At 38.7% G+C, this 19249-nt stretch overlaps 1 protein-coding gene across 3 annotated transcripts in view; it reads right to left on the reverse strand.

Annotated features, from left to right (window-relative positions):
• The window catches only part of PATJ (PATJ crumbs cell polarity complex component), a 361686-nt gene that overhangs the window by 144086 nt on the left and 198351 nt on the right, over positions 1-19249 (reverse strand). For all 3 annotated transcript variants that reach the window (XM_078451845.2, XM_078451844.2, XM_078451846.2), the window contains exon 28: positions 3247-3443. In XM_078451845.2, coding sequence (XP_078307971.2) covers positions 3247-3443 — 197 coding nt within the window. The remainder of the gene's footprint in view (positions 1-3246; positions 3444-19249) is intronic.

The raw sequence follows: 19249 nt of genomic DNA on the forward strand, positions 1-19249 counted from the left end.
ATTTTATAAATAATATCAGTTGACAAGTGTTACTTTGTGCCAGATACTGTGGCAAAAATCTGACCTACCTTTTCTCATTAATTCTCAGAACACCCTCGAAAGTTGATGCTATGCAGTCACTAGACTATAAGCTCTATGAGAACAGGTACCATGATTTTGTTTACTGATGTAAAATCAGCACTTTGTTCATACACTGCTTCTTGCATGAGAGATGCATAGCAAGACACTTGCTGAATAAGTAATTTTCATTTGATAAATAAGGCAACTGAGGGTTAAAGAAGATAAGTAATTAGCCAAAGATACAGGATGCTAGAATCTATGTTTCAACATATATTTATTGGTCATTTTTTCAGAGAAGAGAATCAGGGAGGATTGGAGGAAGATCAACTCATTGCCATGTTTAATCTTCTTGTTCTTTCCACCTCTGCAAGAAGATAAAGTTGTTGAATAGCAACAAAAGAGCCAAATTCAGAAAGTTCAAGAAAAAAAAGAATAGGTGGGGTCCAATATGGCAAGATGTTAATATCCTTTTTCAGACAAGAGAGCTCTTCTAGCGTTTAGCCTAGAAAACAGAGATCTGAACTTTCTGTCTGCAAGGGAGGAAAATGTGATCTAATGAACAGTCAACTATGTGCAGTGCACTTTGTTAATTAAGCCCCTTCTGAAATGCAACTAATAACTGGAAGAACTGGGAGAAGTGAAAGCAGGTCTTCCAAGTTCAGTGCTGGCTGCCCTACACACAGTAGACTTCCGTGTATGGACTGTAACACATGCTCATTACTTGGCAGGCACCGCTCATTTCTTACCATATCTAATACAGTATCAGGGAAATAATATACCAGTGCTCCTGTTGATCTGGATCCCAAGGGCCATTATTCCATCTTGAGTCTTTTTTTTTTTTTTTTTTTAAGTTTATTTTTGAGAGAGAGAGAGAGAGCACGAGTGCAGAGGAGGGGCAGAGACAGAGGGAGAGAATCCCAAGTAGGCTCCACATTGTCAGTGCAGAGCTCGATGTGGGGCTTGAACTCACAAACCAAGAGATCATGACCTGAGCTGAAATCAAGAGTCAGGCGCCCAACCAACTGAGCCACCCAGGCACCCCTCCATCTTGAGTCTTAATAAGATAGAGAGACTAGAACTAGAATCTTTGTGTTCTACATTACTGCCTTTGGAACATTTTCACATACAAGATAGGAAATCCATGTCTATGTATATATAACAGAGGAACTTCAGATACGTGATTCCGTAAAGGTTAGAGGATCATAAATCAGGATTCTCATGGATCTAAAACAAATGGGGTTTGGTTTAAGTACCACAGGGCACACTTAGAGCATGAATCTTGGAGTCCGGTGAGCCTGGGTTCTTACTGAAACCTAGTAACTTAGTTCTGTAATATTAGGCAAATTACTTACATAGTTTTCTTATCGACAAAATGGGGACAGTACAAGTACTTACCGGATAGGGCTGTTGGGAATACTGAATACAAATGTGAGAGCACCTACGTACCAGTGATAACTCAGTAAATTAGTTTCTACTTTCACTTTGATTACCACAACCGTCAGTGTAGCCTCACTGCTGAAGTCTCTAAGTATCAGCCAAAGGAGATAAACGTGAAGTGATGAATTATATTGGTTATTATGTACTGCCACCTTTGATTTTTTGCTTACTTAATGATTATGCAGGTCATTGCTACTACCCAGTGTGGGTCCCTTTCTTGATGCTGTATTACAAAAGAACAAGAGAAGTCATTCCAAAAGTGACTTCTTGGTGGAAACGGCTTTTAGAGGGGGAGAAACTTACTGAGGCTTAGGAAAGAGGCATGATGTTCATGGTCGCACAGTGAACTGTCTGACCAGTTTGGGCTGTAAATATCATGAAGCAAGTCAGATTATGGGTGCCTATGAATTCTATTTTGAGTCAAGGTCTGAAGAGGAAATCATAAAATGCAAAATCGGTAACCCTCATTTTCAGTGAGCAGCCTGATACTCGTTGCCTCTGTGATTCATTCAGGTCCTTTAAATGTCCAAGTGTTGGAGCATCTTATCTCAGAGGCAGCAGAGTGCACTGGTTAACAGAGAGCTGAGAAGTCAAACTGCCTGATACTGAATCCCAGCAGCGTTTACTCTGTGACCCCACTAGTAAAAGAGGTTGCTTGTCTGACACTGAGTATATATAAGCTGCTGTTATTATTATATTTTTCATTTTGCAGTGCAACTATCTTTTTATGTCTGTTTTCTTCCTCTAGACTGTGAGCTATCTGACTGAAGGGAATGGATGCATTCATCTTTCTTTCTGTGTCCGGTCCTAAGAGACACTCAAACAATGTTTGCTGAATGAATCAAAGACTCTTAACAAGCAAATGAGTATCAAAGTAAGATAAACTCAGAACAGAAACTCTGACTTTAAGGGTGCCTGGGTGGCTCAGGCGGTCAAGTGTCTGACTTGGGCTGCAGTCATGATCTCCTGGTTTGTTGCGTTTGAGCCCCGCATCAGGCTCTGAACTGCCAGTGCAGAGTCTGCTTGGGATTCTCTCTCTCCTGTCTCTCTCTGCATGCTCTCTCTCTTGCTCTCTCTCTCTCTCAAAATAAATGAACAAACTTAAAAAAAATAAAGAAAAAAAACCCCTGACTTTAAGTTGAGGAAAACAAGAATAACCTTTTCAGATTACTGATGAAATCATCTAGAGAGTAGTTGGCAAAGGATGAGCTGTCTCCTTAGCCCTTCTTACCTTTATCCTATTCCTAAATAAGGAATCTACATGGCCTTAGCCCACGTCACCAACTTCACAGATATTAGCCAAGCCTTGAAAACCAGTTCACAAAGTTTTGTTGGTTCTAACACCTTCCCAAAAAACTAAATGACAACAACAAAAACAAATGCCATACTTCTAGTTTATTCTAAGGCTAAAGAGAATTCTGATAAATATGAATAATAGTAGATAAATACACAATTTAGTTTTGAACATTTTGGAATATATGTTAAAAACAAATCCTGTTCTTTCAATATGCTTCCATGAGATTTTAATTTAAGGGTCCCTAAATTATTTTCAAGACTAGTTTTTACTCAAGCAGCAAGTAACATTTGCAAGCGACAATATGATTTCTGTTCTTCCTCTGGAAAATGATTTTGAATAGTCAAAGAAAACATAATTTGCAACATTCTTCCCCATCGCCTCATTTTCCTGCAGAGTATACTCTTCACCCCTTCACCTTAGCAAAAGAGAAATTAAAAATCTATGCCCCTCACCTCCAACAGTTCATCTCCGATACGCATTCGCCCGTCCGTGGCAGCAGGTCCTTCCGGGTTAATTCCCACCACAAATATGCTCATGCGTGACCTGTCTTTATTACCAGCAAGGCTGAGTCCAAGTCCATTCTTATCCTTTTCAAGCTCAATAATGTGCAATTCTCCAGGCAGGTCTGCATATCTTTGCCTGATTTTTTCTATTAAAAAAAAAAGGGTAAAATAATTTAAATAGAGCACTTGAATCTATATTTTAAAGGCGTCGGCATGTTCCCATCCATACAGCGATTCCTCTACCATGATGGTCTCTTTCTGAGAACGAAGTAGTAGAGGTCATTAATAGCTGTATGTATAGGTTCCAGTTAATTATTCCATCTCCATCTAAAAAGGTTAGTTCAGCCATAAAACCTTCTCTGATTGTTCAGGTCACATTGGCCCACACTTTCCGTGCATTATTTTCTTCTCTAAGACAATGTGGTAGAAACCCTGGCTTCCCTGTCTCCTTCCAAAAAAGAGAGAGGGTGGGTAGGAAACAAAGAATATATACTGATCACCAGCTATATGCCAAGAGAGATATCATGCTGAACAAAACAGACAACATTCCTATTCTCATGGACTTGCTATCCAGTAGGAAAGAAAATCAACAATTCTCTTCTTAAAAATTTTTTTAAGTTTTTTTATTTTTGAGAGGGAGAGAGAGGGAGCCAGAGAGTGAGTAGGAGAGGGGCAGAGAGAGGGAGACAAAGAAACTGAAGCAGGCCCCAGGCTCTGAGCTGTCAACACAGAGCCCCATGCAGGGCTCGAACCCATGAACTGTGAGATCATGACCTGAGCCGAAGTCGGACACTTAACTGACTGAACAACCCAGGAGCCTCAACAATTAATTCTAAATAATTACAGTTAAGTATACAAAGGGTATAAATCCTTGCATGTTAAATGAGTAAAAACAAGGGGGAATTAAGGATGTTGATTTAGTGGTCGGATCTCAATTCAGTACAAAAATCAACCACTTACTCAAGGTCCAATAATTAACAGATTATTCTGTGGAATTCTACTTCTTCATCTGTAAAATGGGCACGATAACACCCACTTCATGAATGTTGCGGAAATGAAATAAAAATACACATTAAAGGACTTAGTAGCACATGGCTTATAGATACTCTATAATTCTTTCATTCAATCTTCTGTCTTTCCTTGCTCTACTTTATGGTCTAAATTACCTATTTTAGGATTTGGCTGGTTAGGCTTTGTGTTGATTATGTGCAACAAAGCCACACTAGCAGATTGGGGTGGGGGATGATGCCACTTTAAGCATGTCTTGTACTCCATACAGCACCAGCTCAGGCCAGATGTGTTGCTGCAGCTCAAAGGTTGATACCTACAGTGTGATACAATCATCTTATCAGCTGAATAACCAGTTTGTAGATTGTGACTATCTCAGAACTCTCTCTGCTCAGTCTAATGCTTCTTGACTCAGGTTTGCTGTCCTTACAAGGAACCTTACAAATTCAAAGCTGAACTCGAATAATTAGTGCCAAGGGGGAGGAGGAGAAGTGCCTAGCCCATTGGATCACTTTACCAGACCTAACAAACACTGCCTTATGAGAGCAAATTTAAAAATACTTTATATGTAAATTCACATTAAAAGAATTAACCATATAAATGGCTGCTTATTTTAGAAAAGAGAATAAATCTGCTTGCTTTACAGTGATTTTGAAAAGGATCTTGGGGCACTTGGGCGGCTCAGTTGGTTAAGCGTCCGACTTCGGCTCAGGTCATGATCTCATGGTTCATGAGTTGAGCCCCTGCATGGGGCTCTCTGCTGTTAGCACGGAGCCCCACTTCGGATCCTCAGTACACAGCTCTCTGCCCCTCTCCCACACATTCTCTCTCCCTTTCTCTCCCTCTCTCCTCTTTCTCTCAAATGAAAACACTTTAAGAAAAGAATCTTAACTTTTACAAATAAAGCTTATTAATAATAAAGAACACATTTAGCAAAATACAGTAAAATACAAATCTTGCAATGTATCAAAACCACCCTCTATATAGGAAAAAAAATAAAGTCATATTAAGGTTAAAGTAAGTAAGCTCAAAGTGTTTCTGTTGCTCAACTACCAGGAACAAGATGCTAGGTGACTATTTTAATGAATAGAGATGTGGACACGCATTACCCTCAAGATGCTTACACAGCAAAACGAGGGAAATAAATACAACAAATATCAAACCAAAAAAATTATTTATTTATTTATTTATTTATTTATTTATTTATTTATTTATTTATTTATTTATATTTTAGAAAAAGAGAGACCATGAGTGGGGGAGATGGGCAGAGGGAAAGAATCTTAAGCAGGCTCCATGCTCAGTGTGGAGCCCAACACAGGGCTCGATACCAAGACTATGGGATCATGACCTGAGTTGAATGCTCAAATGACTGAGACACCAAGTGTCCCAACAACTATAATTATTTAAATAGAAGTTCCAATCACCACAGGTGCTGGTCATGAATACTCATTTATTAGTGAATTAGGTCAGTGAATAAATACTCAATTGTCATGAGCAATAGTTGCTTTTAGAGTTTTAAGAACTGACGTGTCTAGAAGACATTTCACAGAAGTAGCAGAATTTGAGAAGCATTTTGAGTAAGGCACAGAATTTGGTTATGAGAAGAACCTTGTAGGGGGAATAGCAAATTTAGAAGCATACCTGCAGGTGGAGTGAGGAGGAGCATGTGAGAGCCCATTTGGCTGAGAACTGAAAATTCTCTGGGTTAGTGGGTGAGTGATAAGAAACCAGAGTACAAGGTTTATAGAAATTCCAACTGGGGATTCTACAGAGGTGTCCTGAGGTCCCCTGAGGATGGGCCTTGAGAGGACACTCGATGTAAGATCTCTTCTCTCAGATTCGACGGGACCACTGAACACTTTCATCTGCTTTGTTTGTTGGAGTTACAGGGTTAAGAAAGTTAAATGCCACTACAGCTAAGAAAACCAAATAGAACATAAATTTTAACACATCCCTTTCAGAAAATAATAAAGCATAAAGATGATTTTAAAAAGATACTGAAGACTTTAACAACACCATAAGCTCAAAGTAATGCATATAAGAGAGCTCTCCATCTGACAGAAAATACACACATCTGGGGAGGCACACACAGAACAGTTACACAAACAGTGTGCTGGGCCATAAAAGAAACTTCAAAAAGAATCAATATCATATAGGCTGTGTCTTTGAACACAGTGCAATAAAACTATGAAAAACTATAAATTAAAAAAAATTATTTTATTTTAGAGAGAGAGCACAAGTCGGGGGGGGGGTGGGGGGTGGGAGAAGGGGAGGGAGGGGGAGGGAGGGGGAGAGAGGGAGAGGAAGAATCCTAAGCAGTCTCCACCCTTAGAGCAAAGTCCAACAAAGGGCTCAACCCCATGACCCTGGGATCACGACCTGAACCACAATTAAGAGTCAGATGCTCGACCAAGTGAGCCACCCCAGCGTCTTAAAAAACTGTAAATCAACAATAAAAAATAAACTTTAAAACTCCATGGTATTTAGAAATACATTAATGTTTATTAAAATCCCAAGATTTAAAAGGGAAATAATTACAGAAATGAGGGAATACAGTACTCACAAATGAATACAAATTATAATTCTAGGTATCAAACTTGAGGGACACAGCTCAAGCAGCACTTAGAAGGTTATTTACAATTTTAAATAATTTTTCAGAAAATAAGAACAGTATACCCAAGAGGTTAGAAAAAGAGCTACCTACCAAATGCAAAGAAATAAGAGAAAATAATAAAGGGCATGTGTTAATGAAAATAGAACGAGCACCACCAATCAAAAACAAATAATCCACAGAACAAAAACACTATAATAAAGATCAGTGAAACCCAGTTCTTTGAAAACATTAAGAAGACAAACACTGTAAAAACTGATCAGGAAAAAAATTGAAGACAGACAGAAATTCTTCCAATAGAAAGGGATGAAATCACTACAAATAGATTAATAAAATTATTATGGGGGTGCCAGGGTGGCTTAGTAGGTTGAGCATCCGACTTCAGCTCAGGTCATGATCTGTCAGTTTGAGCCCCGCATTGGGCTCTGTGCTGACAGCTCAGAGCCTGGAGCCTGCTTCAGATTCTGTGTCTCCCTCTCTCCCTCTGCCCCTCCTTTGCTTGTACTCTGTCTTTCTCCCAAAAATAAATAAAAACATTAAAAAAAAAGATTATGAATAGTGTATTGATATGAAACGCTGGCACACTTTAAAATCTAGAAGACAGATACATCTCTCAAAATTTGAAATGCCATATTTAGTGTAAGAATAAATGTAAAACTGCCATAGACTAGTAATTATTAAAGAAACTGAAATGTTAGTCAAGAGTATTCTCTTTGAAAAAATAACAAAATCCCCCATGGTTCTAGGTATTTTTACATTTGAATTCTACCAGATTTCAAGTTTTAATGAATTTTATCTATGCAAATTGTTCCAGAACATAGGATGGGCAGGGAGTTATCCACTTCATATTTTGAGGCAGGTATAATCCTGATTCTCATCCCAAAAATAGAGACAAATCGAGAAAAGGAAAGTACAGTCTTATTTAACTTAAGGTCATAAGATGTAAAAATATTTAAAAAAAAATGATTTGAGGGGCTCCTGGGTGGCTCAGTCAGTTGAGCGTCTGCTTTTGACTCAGGTCATGATCTCATAGTTTGTGAGTGAGCCCTGTGTCGGGTTCTGTGCTGACAGCTCAGGGCCTGGATCCTGCTTTGGGTTCTGTGTCTCCCTCTCTCTCTGCCCCTTCTCGCCGGCTCACATTCTGTTTGTCTCTCTCTCAAAAATAAACAAACATTAAAAAAATAATAATAAGTTGAGAATATATTGAAAATATTTAGTTTAACCTCTATGATATAGCCAGTATTTGACTATTTTCTGACCTAAGAAACAGCAATTTCATATGATTCAACCTAACACTATATTATGAATAAGGGCGCATTCCAGGAATGTAAGAATAGGTAAATATCAGGAATTTTTTCAAGGAAATTATCACACTGATAAATTAAAGCAGAAAAGCTGAGAAACTATGTTAATAGATGGCAAAAAGCATTTGAGAAGGTACAATATCCATTTAAGATTTTTTTTTTTTTAACCCAAACTGTTGGCAAACTAGAATAGAAGGTACATTCTGGACTTAAGCTGACAAATAGAAAATATAACAGGAAAAAATATTTGTAGTATTTAAAATCAACAGGGAGTGGGGCGCCTGGGTGGCTCAGTCGGTTAAGCGGCCAACTTTGGCTCAGGTCATGATCTCACGGACTGCGAGTTCGAGCCCCGCGTCGGGCTCTGTGCTGACAGCTCAGAGCCTGGAGCCTGTTTTGGATTCTGTGTCTCCCTCTCTGACCCTCCCCTGTTCATGCTCTGTCTCTCTCTGTCTCAAAAATAAATAAACGTTAAAAAAATTTTTTTTTAAATCAACAGGGAGTTAATATACAGAAAGGCAGAAAAAGATAGTAACCTCAATAGAAATCGGGTCCAAAGACAAAACTTAAAATGCTCACAAAATGTAAAGACATGCTCAAGTTCATCAGTAATTATGGACATGCAAATTAGAGTGAGATACCAGTTTTTGCTATTAGACTGGCAAGTATCTGAAAGCTGCATCATTAAGCCTTAGTGGAGATATGGGAATCCTCATGCGCTGCAGTTGGGACTGTCGAATGGTGCAGCCTTCTGGAGAGCAGTCTGACACACTACTTAATCAGATTAAGCATACATATGCTCTACAAACCAGCAATTCTACTCTTGGGTATGTATATCCTAGTGAATTCTTATACAGGTCTTAAGGGGGTGTTCTTTGAGAGAGTAGTGGGGTTGGAGGTAATAGTTGGAGACAGTAGGGGGTGCTGGAGGTGTACGTCACTGGGAGAGAGGATGGATGAAATGTGGTAGATGGACATCACAGTGTACCATCAGCAGGTAGAAGCAATTAATTGGAAGTAGTGACAGAGAGGGGGCGCCTGGGTGGCTCAGTCGGTTAAGCGGCCGACTTCGGCTCAGGTCATGATCTCGCAGTCCGTGAGTTCAAGCCCCGCGTCGGGCTCTGTGCTGATGGCTCAGAGCCTGGAGCCTGTTTCACATTCTGTGTCTCCCTCTCTCTGACGCTCCCCGTTCATGCTCTGTCTCTCTCTGTCTCAAAAATAAATAAAAACGTTAAAAAAAAAATTTAAAAAAAGGAAGTAGTGACAGAGAGATTTTCAAAGAGTGCTGAATGAAAAGGGAAGAAAACAATAGGCCAATACCATCTAGGTAACACCATTTATGTAATTTAAGATTACTGCAGAAAAAAAAACACAATACAGGTTTTGGAAGTGCATACATGAAGATGTGCATATTTAACACATTGGAATGGTTATTTATGGTGGGTGGAAAAAAACAGGAATACAAGGGAGAAAAGAAAACCAGTCAGGGACCCCCAGCAGACCAATGATGGTAACATGCTATGAAGATTATATATTTAATGCAATTCTCTGGCCCCGGGCAATAAAAAAAGAAAGATGCTCAGAAAAGCCTCAGTGTTGTATTAATATGAAAAGACCTCCAGGTTCAAAACTTGTCTGACTTGTTCAACCTTCAGAGAAACAAATTAACCTTCATGGCCATTAACTATATGTTCAAGTACTTAGACATGGAAATGATTAATGATAAGAGGGACCCTCCATTGCTAAATATGGTTCCATCACAGCTGGTGAACAACTCAAATTAACTGCTACAAATGGTGCATCTCTATCAACACATTCTTGTGGCAGAATAGGAAGAACAGGGGCTAAGGGGTCAGAATTTAGTCAATCCTAGCAGAAGCACTTAACATCCCTGGTTCTACCAATTACTGAGCCTTCATGAACAGCAGATTTCTTATTTGTAAAGTGGGGTTGTCGCCTTGAAAATGGATGTTAGCATAAAACTCCTGGGGATACAGGGTCCAAATACTGCCAGGAGAAAATACAACCAGGACTTTATTCCATGATTTAGCTATGTTGAGGTTTTAAGTTGGTCTTAAGTGGGTGACAAAGCTACTTTTCTTTACATTTGTCTATCTTGAGGAAAATAGAGATTTGTGACAGGAAGCAATCCCCCCCCCTGAGGACACAAAGGAAGTGGTCACACAGAACTCAATGGGAATCACTAGAAGGGGTTAGCATCCCTCTCCCTCAGCTTCTTTTCCCTGAGTTACTCCTATTGAGGAGCTGCCAGGACAACTTCTGCAGGTGCAGAGGAGTAACACCACTGGATCAGGTGTTAGTTCCATGCTACGTAGGCCATTGAGGTGGCTTTCCAATGGTGTGCTAGATGCGCCTGGGTGGCTCAGTCGGTTAAGTGTAGGACTCCTGATTTTGGCTCAGGTCATTATCTCATGGTTCATAAGGTTGAGCCCTGCGTCAGGCTCTGCGCTGTCAGCAGAGCCCGACTCTCAAAATAAATAAACTAAAAAAAAAAAAAAAAAAAGAATTAGTTCAGATTTGTCCCTCAGTTAAAGAAACTATAATCTTCATGATTCCTCCTTATATGAAAGAAACATCTCATAGGTTACTATGTCAATGAATCCTTCCCACGCTTTTGTAAACACCTCCATTTGCACGAGTGGTCTGACAGAGAGGTAAAGCCATTTAGTCCGTGTTTGAGCCAGGTCTGCTGAGTCAAGTGCTGTGCTGTCTTTATCACACCAACTCACAGCTATCTCTTAGGCTGACAGAATTTTCTTTTAATGTTTATTTGTTTTAGAGAGAGAGAGAGAATATGAATGAGAGGGGGAGGGGCAGAAAGAGGGAGAGAGAATCCCAAGCTGGCTCCAAGCTGTCAGCACAAAGTCTGACCCAGGGCTCAATCCCACAAACTGCGAGATCATGACCTGAGCTGAAATCAAGAGTTGGATATTTAACCGACTGAGCCATCGAGGAGCCCCTAGACTGGCAGAATTTTGAGTAATAAGAGGATCCCCTTGTAAGAGCTCAAATAATGGTTCCCAGGCCTAGACTCCTTATATTTGCTAGGCTGGCTACCTAAAAATCACCATCAGAGTCTATAAAACAGAATCACGACTGGGCTCCCCCAGCCAAGATTCTGAACCAATGAGTTGAAGTTTAGTAATGGAATAAATTCTCTTTGTTACAAGGTCCTTAGATGATTCTCATGGGCAGCTAAGGTCTGTGAATAACATGATTTATCTCCCATGCAGTACAAAATTTTTTTCTATAGTTATCATGACAGTCAGTCATAAAGTTCACAGATATCAAAATTTCAGGCAACCTTGAGTACATCCTTCACAAGACTAATCTAACATGAAGAATACCTCTGGCTCCACAATCACGCCTCAGGATTAAATAAGAAATGCTTTGACTATACAGGTTTCTTTAGAATCTCAATCTTAGCCTTTCTGCTTCTATCTCCCCCACCCCCTCCCAGGTTGTCTGCCTCCCTCCCTCCCTCCTCTCCTACCTCAGATGTTTTCTGCCACTTCCATTATTAATTGTTTCTAATCTATAGCTGTAATAAAAGGTGAGCTAGAATTTCAAAAGGGGAGAAGGAAACAAAGTTAGCCTTTGCGGGAAAAGCAGATCCGAACCCTTTCAGTGTCTCTGAAAAATCAAGACACTGCATGCCAGCTGGTTTATTCAGAATCTGAGAAATTGTAGTCGAGCTCCTCTAGATGATTCGGCACAAACCGTTCTGCAGTGTCAAGCATGTGGCTCCACCGCAGGGGAAACCCACACCGCCTGGCATTTGCTTTGGGGGCTGCTGGGAGTCGTTTCCAGGGTAACCAGTGACTGAAGAAGGGGATAAGTAGGAAGAAAATGTATAGAGAGTGGTTTTCTGAAATCTTTTATCAATTTAGAGAAATACAATTAAAGATGTGGGGTAAAGCATATTATTTTCTTTGCACCCAATGGGGTTCTCCCCTAAACTTAAGAAAAAAGAACCCATACTTTGTTTCCTGTATACAAGCACACACCCCCCCCCCCCCTCCCCAATCGATTATGTAAGTACCAGCTTTCAGCACCAAAATATTAGAAATGTTTCTAATGATCCAGGATCTTACTGTACCCATTACCTGTATTTTCTGGAACTATTTGTGATAAATAGCCAGTCTTTATACTGACTTTCATTGATTTTCACAATATGTTAGTCAAGTGGTAGTAGTTTCTATCCCAAAAAACCTAGATGCCCTTCCGTTTCTAAATACAGATCACATTCGGATACAAGGAACATACTTCTTTGGCAGCAGGCTTTACTTAAGTAACCCTTAATGAATATCAGCCTAGAATAACTGGAGAGAGAACAGTCTTTTCTACTCAGCCGAACAGTCACGCTTGTTTTAAACATGGATTTTCTAGCCCCATGACAATGTTATCTGAAGAAAGGAATCCCAAGTTGCTCATAATTCTATATCAAAGCATCAGTGCTTTTTCCTTGTCCAAGAAAGCCAATAAGATTTCTCCAAGGTGGTCTCAGGGTATTTTCCTATCATCCTAGGATATCAGGTGTTGCTAAGTAACAGAGCCTTTCTCCCAAGAAACAAACTTAATTCAAGTCGCTGTCCAGTATTTTAATAGAAAATGTTCAATACACCAGAATAATGACCTGATACAGTTTCAGAAGCATTTAGCTACTTGGTCTGTTTCTAAATAACAAAGGATAATGCAGAGAAAATATTTAAATACATTTTCTTATATATTAAATACAAGGATCCCACTTTTAGATAAGCAGGTAATAATAAACTTAATTTTCTTATGCAGTAACCAACTTTTAATTCAGATTTGAGAAATAAAAACGTATGAAAAGAAAATCATAACTAACAATAAAAAACAGCATATGCACTTCAGCAAAAAGGAGCAAATCTCAAGTGAAAGTCTAGACCAAAGAGAGGAAATAATGAAAATAAGTCAATGTAAAGAAACTATACTTGACATAACAAGTAAATTCCTCTCTTAAATGTTGTAGATGTTCTTGCCAGTATATAAATTTGATAAGATCCTATGGACCTATAAGTAGAAATTAGTAAATGAAGCACACAAACATGAGTATAATAATAATAGTTGGATATTATTTATTTCATTCTGTTGAGCTCACTTAATCTTTATGAAAATTCTATGAGATAGGTATTCTCTCCAACTTTACAGATGAGAAAACTAAGGCACAGACAGGACAGGGAGTGCACAGTAATACAGTTACTGAAGGGTAAAATGGGGATTTGAAATCAGTGACTCTGACTCCAGAGTCCATGATCTCAGGTGAAAGTCAGGACCAGAATTAAACACAAAGACTTACTTAAAGAATTCAGAAGCAAACAGAGAAATCAAATAATTTCATTCCTTTTAGTCACAAAAATTCAAAAAGCATAAGATATTAAGAATGGAAAAGAAAATCAACCACAAATTTAAAGTGACAAAATTCAGGCAGTCAATTAGAACAAGAATCATTAGGACTACTTCCTCAAGAGTAGGAAGGAAAAACAAAACAAAACAAAACTTCAACTCATAATGAAAATCTAAAATTTTCCATTAGATGAATCAAAATCCAATCAAGTCCACATGCAACGAGCAAACTTTAAACAAAATACACTGAACTTTCACTGTTAGACACTGTGCTGATTCCATGGTATATTCGGTATTATGAAATATAATCTTTAACAAGTCCATTTACAGCAGAATGGATAAATAAATTGCGGCATATTCAAACAACGGAACTTTATTCAACAATGAAAACAAGTATTACTACATGCAACATGTTTGGTTGGATATTAGAGGCATACTGTTGGGGGGAAACAAACCAACACAGAAAAGTGTATGCACCTGATTCCATTTTTATCAAGTTCAAAAACATACAAAGCTAATCTATGGTTTTAGAAGTCAGGACAGTGTTGACATTTGGGGAAAAGGGAAGATACAGTGAATCAGAGAAACACAAAGTAACTTCTCGGTGGTAGTAATTTTCTATTTTTGTGACCTGGATGGTGGGTGAAAATTCAAACTGTGGTACAGTTTTCTGTTTATTTTCCAGTAAATTTACTTTTTTAGAAAAAGCCTTATCAAAATAATGTGAGGACCTTATTTGAATTCTGATTTGAACAAACCAACTATAAAAATCCATTTTGATACAATAAAAAAATTTGACTGTGGGTTGTGTATTGGATAAAACCAAAAAATTATTATTAGGTACATTAATGGTATTATAGCTGCTTTTCTAGAGATGCATATGTAAGGATGAAATTACATGATGTCTGGGAAATGGCTTTAAACTACTTCAGTAAAGAAAAATAAGGCAGAAGTGAAACTGATACAGTAAAACCTTGTTAATTATTGAATCTGGGGGAAAATGTATAGGAAATAATAGGCTTTTCTATTTATGTTTGCAAATGTTTGAAAATTTTCACAACTAAAAGAAACCTTAAGTGACTCAACTCTCTAGAGAACTAAGGGTTGAAGGAAGGTGGGTGGGAAGATGGGATAAATGAGTGATGGGCATTAAGGAGGGCACTTGTTGTGATGTGCATTAGGTATTATATGCAAGTGATGAATCACTAAATTCTACTCCTGAAACCAATATTACACTATCTGTTAGCTAACTAGAATTTAAATAAAAACTTGAAACATAAAAATAATAATAATAAAAGCCTTCCTAACAATCCTATAAGGTATAATCATCCCATCGTTACAGATGATGAAACTGAGGCTCACTGAGGTTATGAAACTCGCCCAAACTTGCATTTAGTAATTGGTGGACCTGGGGTTCAGATTCGGGTCGGCCTCACTCCCAATCCCATGTACTTACCAACCACAAAAGGAAAATAAAGATGTGCGCTGTGTTCACGTCTGAGAGAGTGGCAGAAGGGAAGTCTAAAACCTGTCTTAGTCCTTTTGGAATTTATGATTTGGTGGGAGACACGGAACACATATCAGCAATCCCCAGGGCCCAGTCTTTGGAAGTTTAGTTTGGGAGCACACACAGGGTGACTTGAGGAGGGGAGCTGAGGAAATAGGAAGATCAAGAGGAAGACCATACAAATAGAAGGATGGAAAAAAATAGAGGTAAAGCTGGCATGTGGTGGTAGTAAAGTGATACACAAAACCAATAAGGCTTGTGAACTCTTTGGCTGTCTGAGGTAAAGGAAGGGGGAGAGGAAGCGGAACCGGAAGGGGAAAAGGGAAACTGATCCTTAGAGACCAGGAGTTGAGTGAAGCATGAGGAAGAGACAATTTAGTTTGAATGGGCTGGTTTTGGGTATCAATAACAGAGAGCTGCTGAATTGAGCCTGGAGCTCCAGGATGAAGGGGAGGTAAGCCCAGAACTTCTCCTGGTAAAACAAAGCCAGGTGAAACACTTTACACAGTGTCTGAAAATGAATTTGCACCCAGCTGTGTGAGTGCTCAGGGGAGAAGGGTAGGGAGCCTGATCATGTCATTACTATCCACCCAAGAGGAAATACATACAAACTGGGTTTAGTGGGTATAGCTCAGTGGTAGAGCATTTGACTGCAAACTGGGTTTAGGTGTCGACTGAAATAGAAAATGGAACTCAAAGAGTCAAAGAAAGGAGTTAACAGCTGACTCCATCTATTCATTAAGAAAAACATCAAATGCTTGCTCTGGGCCAGGCACTGTGTTACTCACTAAGGATCTAAGAAGGGTGAATTAAAAGATAAAGGAATAAAGGTTGAATTAGGTTCTATCAAAAGCATAAGAAATCCCAATTAAGATTGGGATCTTCCAGTCACATAACAACAAAGATTCAACTTCTGTAACCAGTACCTAAATGGTTAAGAATCACATTTAGTTTGGAGAAGGAAACCAGTCCAGAGCATCCACAACCAAGGATACCAAGGATCATTGAAGTTAATCACAAACCAATGGCAAAACCGGGAACAGAATCCACAAGTCCTCACTGATTAGTTTCACTATCCTAAGGCTCAGATAATTGGGGCAATTACACCCAGTCCAAAGTGAGGTTAGAGGTGTGCTACTTACACGTCTCACTTTCATAAACCTTACCCCCATTGCTTTTTTTATGTCGTGCCATAAGAAGACTGATCGCTCTGCCAAATCCCTCTGATGACAAGGGATGTGGGGTCAGGCAATCCTTCAGTGGGGACGTGCAATCAGCAAATAATCTATCTACAAAGTAGAAGTTCCTTGACCACCTTTAGGTGTACAATAAGAAATGAAATTAGTTTAGTACACACAAAGTTTATCCATCCTAATTAGGGAAGATCATATTTGCACCTATGCTCAAACACAAAGGCTCACGTAATCAGTCTTGATGAATATATCCACTGAGGCTTTCTGTAATGGCACCATCACACCTACACCAGTGTTTCCCCAAGTGTGGTCCACAGATCAGCTAAGTAGTTCTATACAAAACACACTTGGGGCACCTAAGTGGCTCAGTTGGTTAAGCGTCTGACTCTTGATTTCGGCTCAGGTCATGCTCTCAGGGTTCATGAGATCGAGCCCCGTGTTGGGCTCTGCGCTGACAGTGCAAAGCCTGCTTGGGATTCTCTCTCCCTCGTTCTCTGCCCCTCCCCTGCTTGTGCTCTTTCTCTCTCTCAAAAATAAAGACACGTTAAAAAAAAACAACAACACACTTGTCTGGGCTCCATGTCATATCTACAAAATCTAAATCTTAGGATGCAGACAAGGGGTCACCAATTTTTTTTTTTTAAGATCTGTATGTAATTGTTATACACATTAAAAAATACTGTCCAAAAACCTAAGATAAATTCCTCTCCAAGCTCAAAACGCTTTTGTGGCCCTTAGAGAGGACTGAAAACAAGGTATAAAAAAGGATTTGATTATTAGTGACTTCAGATTTTTACTAAGTCTTGAGAGAGACCAAAAACATGTTGATTTTGAAGACAGCACCGAGAAAAGCCAAATGCAACTTTAAAAACACTCTTAACAATCCGTTGTTGTACATTTTAAATATCAGGAGAACACATAATATGGTTCTTTAATCACTATAAAAGCACTGAGTCGCAAGCTCATTATGGTTATAGTGTGGTAGAACTGTGTTGCAGTTGTGATTTTGCTCCCTGGTCATTACCCAGTCATGCAGTAATGCTCAACAAAAGCCCCACACTGGCAACAGATCAGGAAATCAGCAGAGGCACTGACAGCATTAAGGTGTTTAATTATATTTTCTGGAGGGGGAAAAAAGTGGCAGTTTGCAATAATTAAAGGGAACCGTAGAATGTAGAAAAAGGAATATAACACGGTATTTTCCAAGTTCACCTGGTCCCCTTAGTGACTGATTCTTTGGAAGCAAACCTCCCTCTGCATTCCTGCTTAGGAAACCATCTGGCTTTGTTCACCCAGGGCCATGTGCATACGTTATTGGTTCCAATAACCATCAGAGCAAGGTTTAGGGAAGAAGTAGAATTCTAGCTGAGATCTGACAGTATTTTGTGTAGTCATCTTTAGGTGTTTATTTGTTATGTTTCCCCGCTATTATGAGAGAAGAAACTGCCTCTTTTGCATAGGTAGAGCTTTTGGCCCAAAGCAGGCATAGCATAAATATATGAATAAATTACGGAAACAAAAGTTTACAAATCCTTTGTTATCTGAATTGGTATCAATAAACGGGTTAACTTAATCAAAATTTCTAATTAATACAGTTATATCTTCCCTAAGAATTAAATTATAATAAAGGACTCTAAACTGAGAAGAACATCTTCTCGGAGTAATTAAGATGTTTCATCTTCATTAGAAACACAATCTTTCAGGTATGTTAACCAGACTCAGAAAAACTAGTGCGAGAAGTTTAGAGTCAAGAAAGAGCTTCAAAAAGCACATCCTTAAGTCAGAAAGTACTACTGTTCCAATTCCATCAATGCTGCATTTTAACTGTTTGACCTCCTGCAAGTTCCTTAGCCTCACATTCCCAAATTTAAAATAAGATAACCTTTCTTATCCTAGGAATTTGAGAAGACAGCACTAAAGAATACACTAAAATGTTTAGCTTAATGCCTAGCATAGAGAAGCTTTCCAGACAAAACTTTCCCTCCTTCTCTTTTGCAGTTGGAGAGCTCCTTAAAGTACCACATAAACCAGCCTTAATTACATTGCACTGCTTTTTAAAATTATCATTTTTATTTAAAAAATGAGGAAACAGGCTACGAGAATTTGGGTACCAAGCATGAGGTTGCATGGTACATTTGATTTTTAAATAGGACAAGAAAATATCCCATGAGACTTTTTCAACAGTTTTATAAGAAAGAAGAACACTAATTCTATAATTTGCCATAATAGGATTAAACATAATTAATTTTGTTCAAATAATATTAAACAATAATAAAACTTGTTTAACAGTTTCATCCCAGAGCATGTGAGATTCCGTGATGTTATAAACAGAGCTTAGGCAAAGAAACCAGTCACGGGACAGATCTCCTTTACGGCTGCAATAGGCTGATGGCATATTCACATATGTTTCCAAGTCCAATGGGAAGCTGGTTGGTACAGTGGAGAGAACTGGTTACGATCCTGGACTCTACTTTCTAGCCATTAAATCTTGGGCAAATCATTTGCCTTAGTCCAGTCTCTGAATGGTCATGGGTTAAATGAAAATAATCTTGCCTGCCTTAAGCATCTTACAGGATTTTTAAAATGATTAGATTAGAAGTACTTGTGAAATTATGTTAAAAACAGTCATGCTCTAAAAGAATGTAAATGAGCTGGCAATCGTCTTAGTTTTTGGTTTTGAAGTTTTTTTTAAAATAAAGATTTACTGAGAGTAAGGGAACACCATCCTGATTAAATTTCTACTTCAAATGACAACTAAATCAGGTGAGTGAAAAATCTCAGAGATAACTTATAGTCCTGTAATTTGAACACTGAATGCTTGGATGGTGGTATCTTCTGAACAGTTCAAAATTTTCTTGGCTAAAAGTTAACTCCTTGGGCAAAGGAGAGATGAGTAGGTGGAACACAGAGTTTTTAGGGCAGGGAAACTATTCTGTAT

The sequence above is a fragment of the Panthera onca genome, chromosome C1, assembly GCF_046562875.1.
Source record: "Panthera onca isolate mPanOnc1 chromosome C1, mPanOnc1 haplotype 2, whole genome shotgun sequence".
Classification (NCBI taxonomy): Eukaryota; Metazoa; Chordata; class Mammalia; order Carnivora; family Felidae; genus Panthera; species Panthera onca.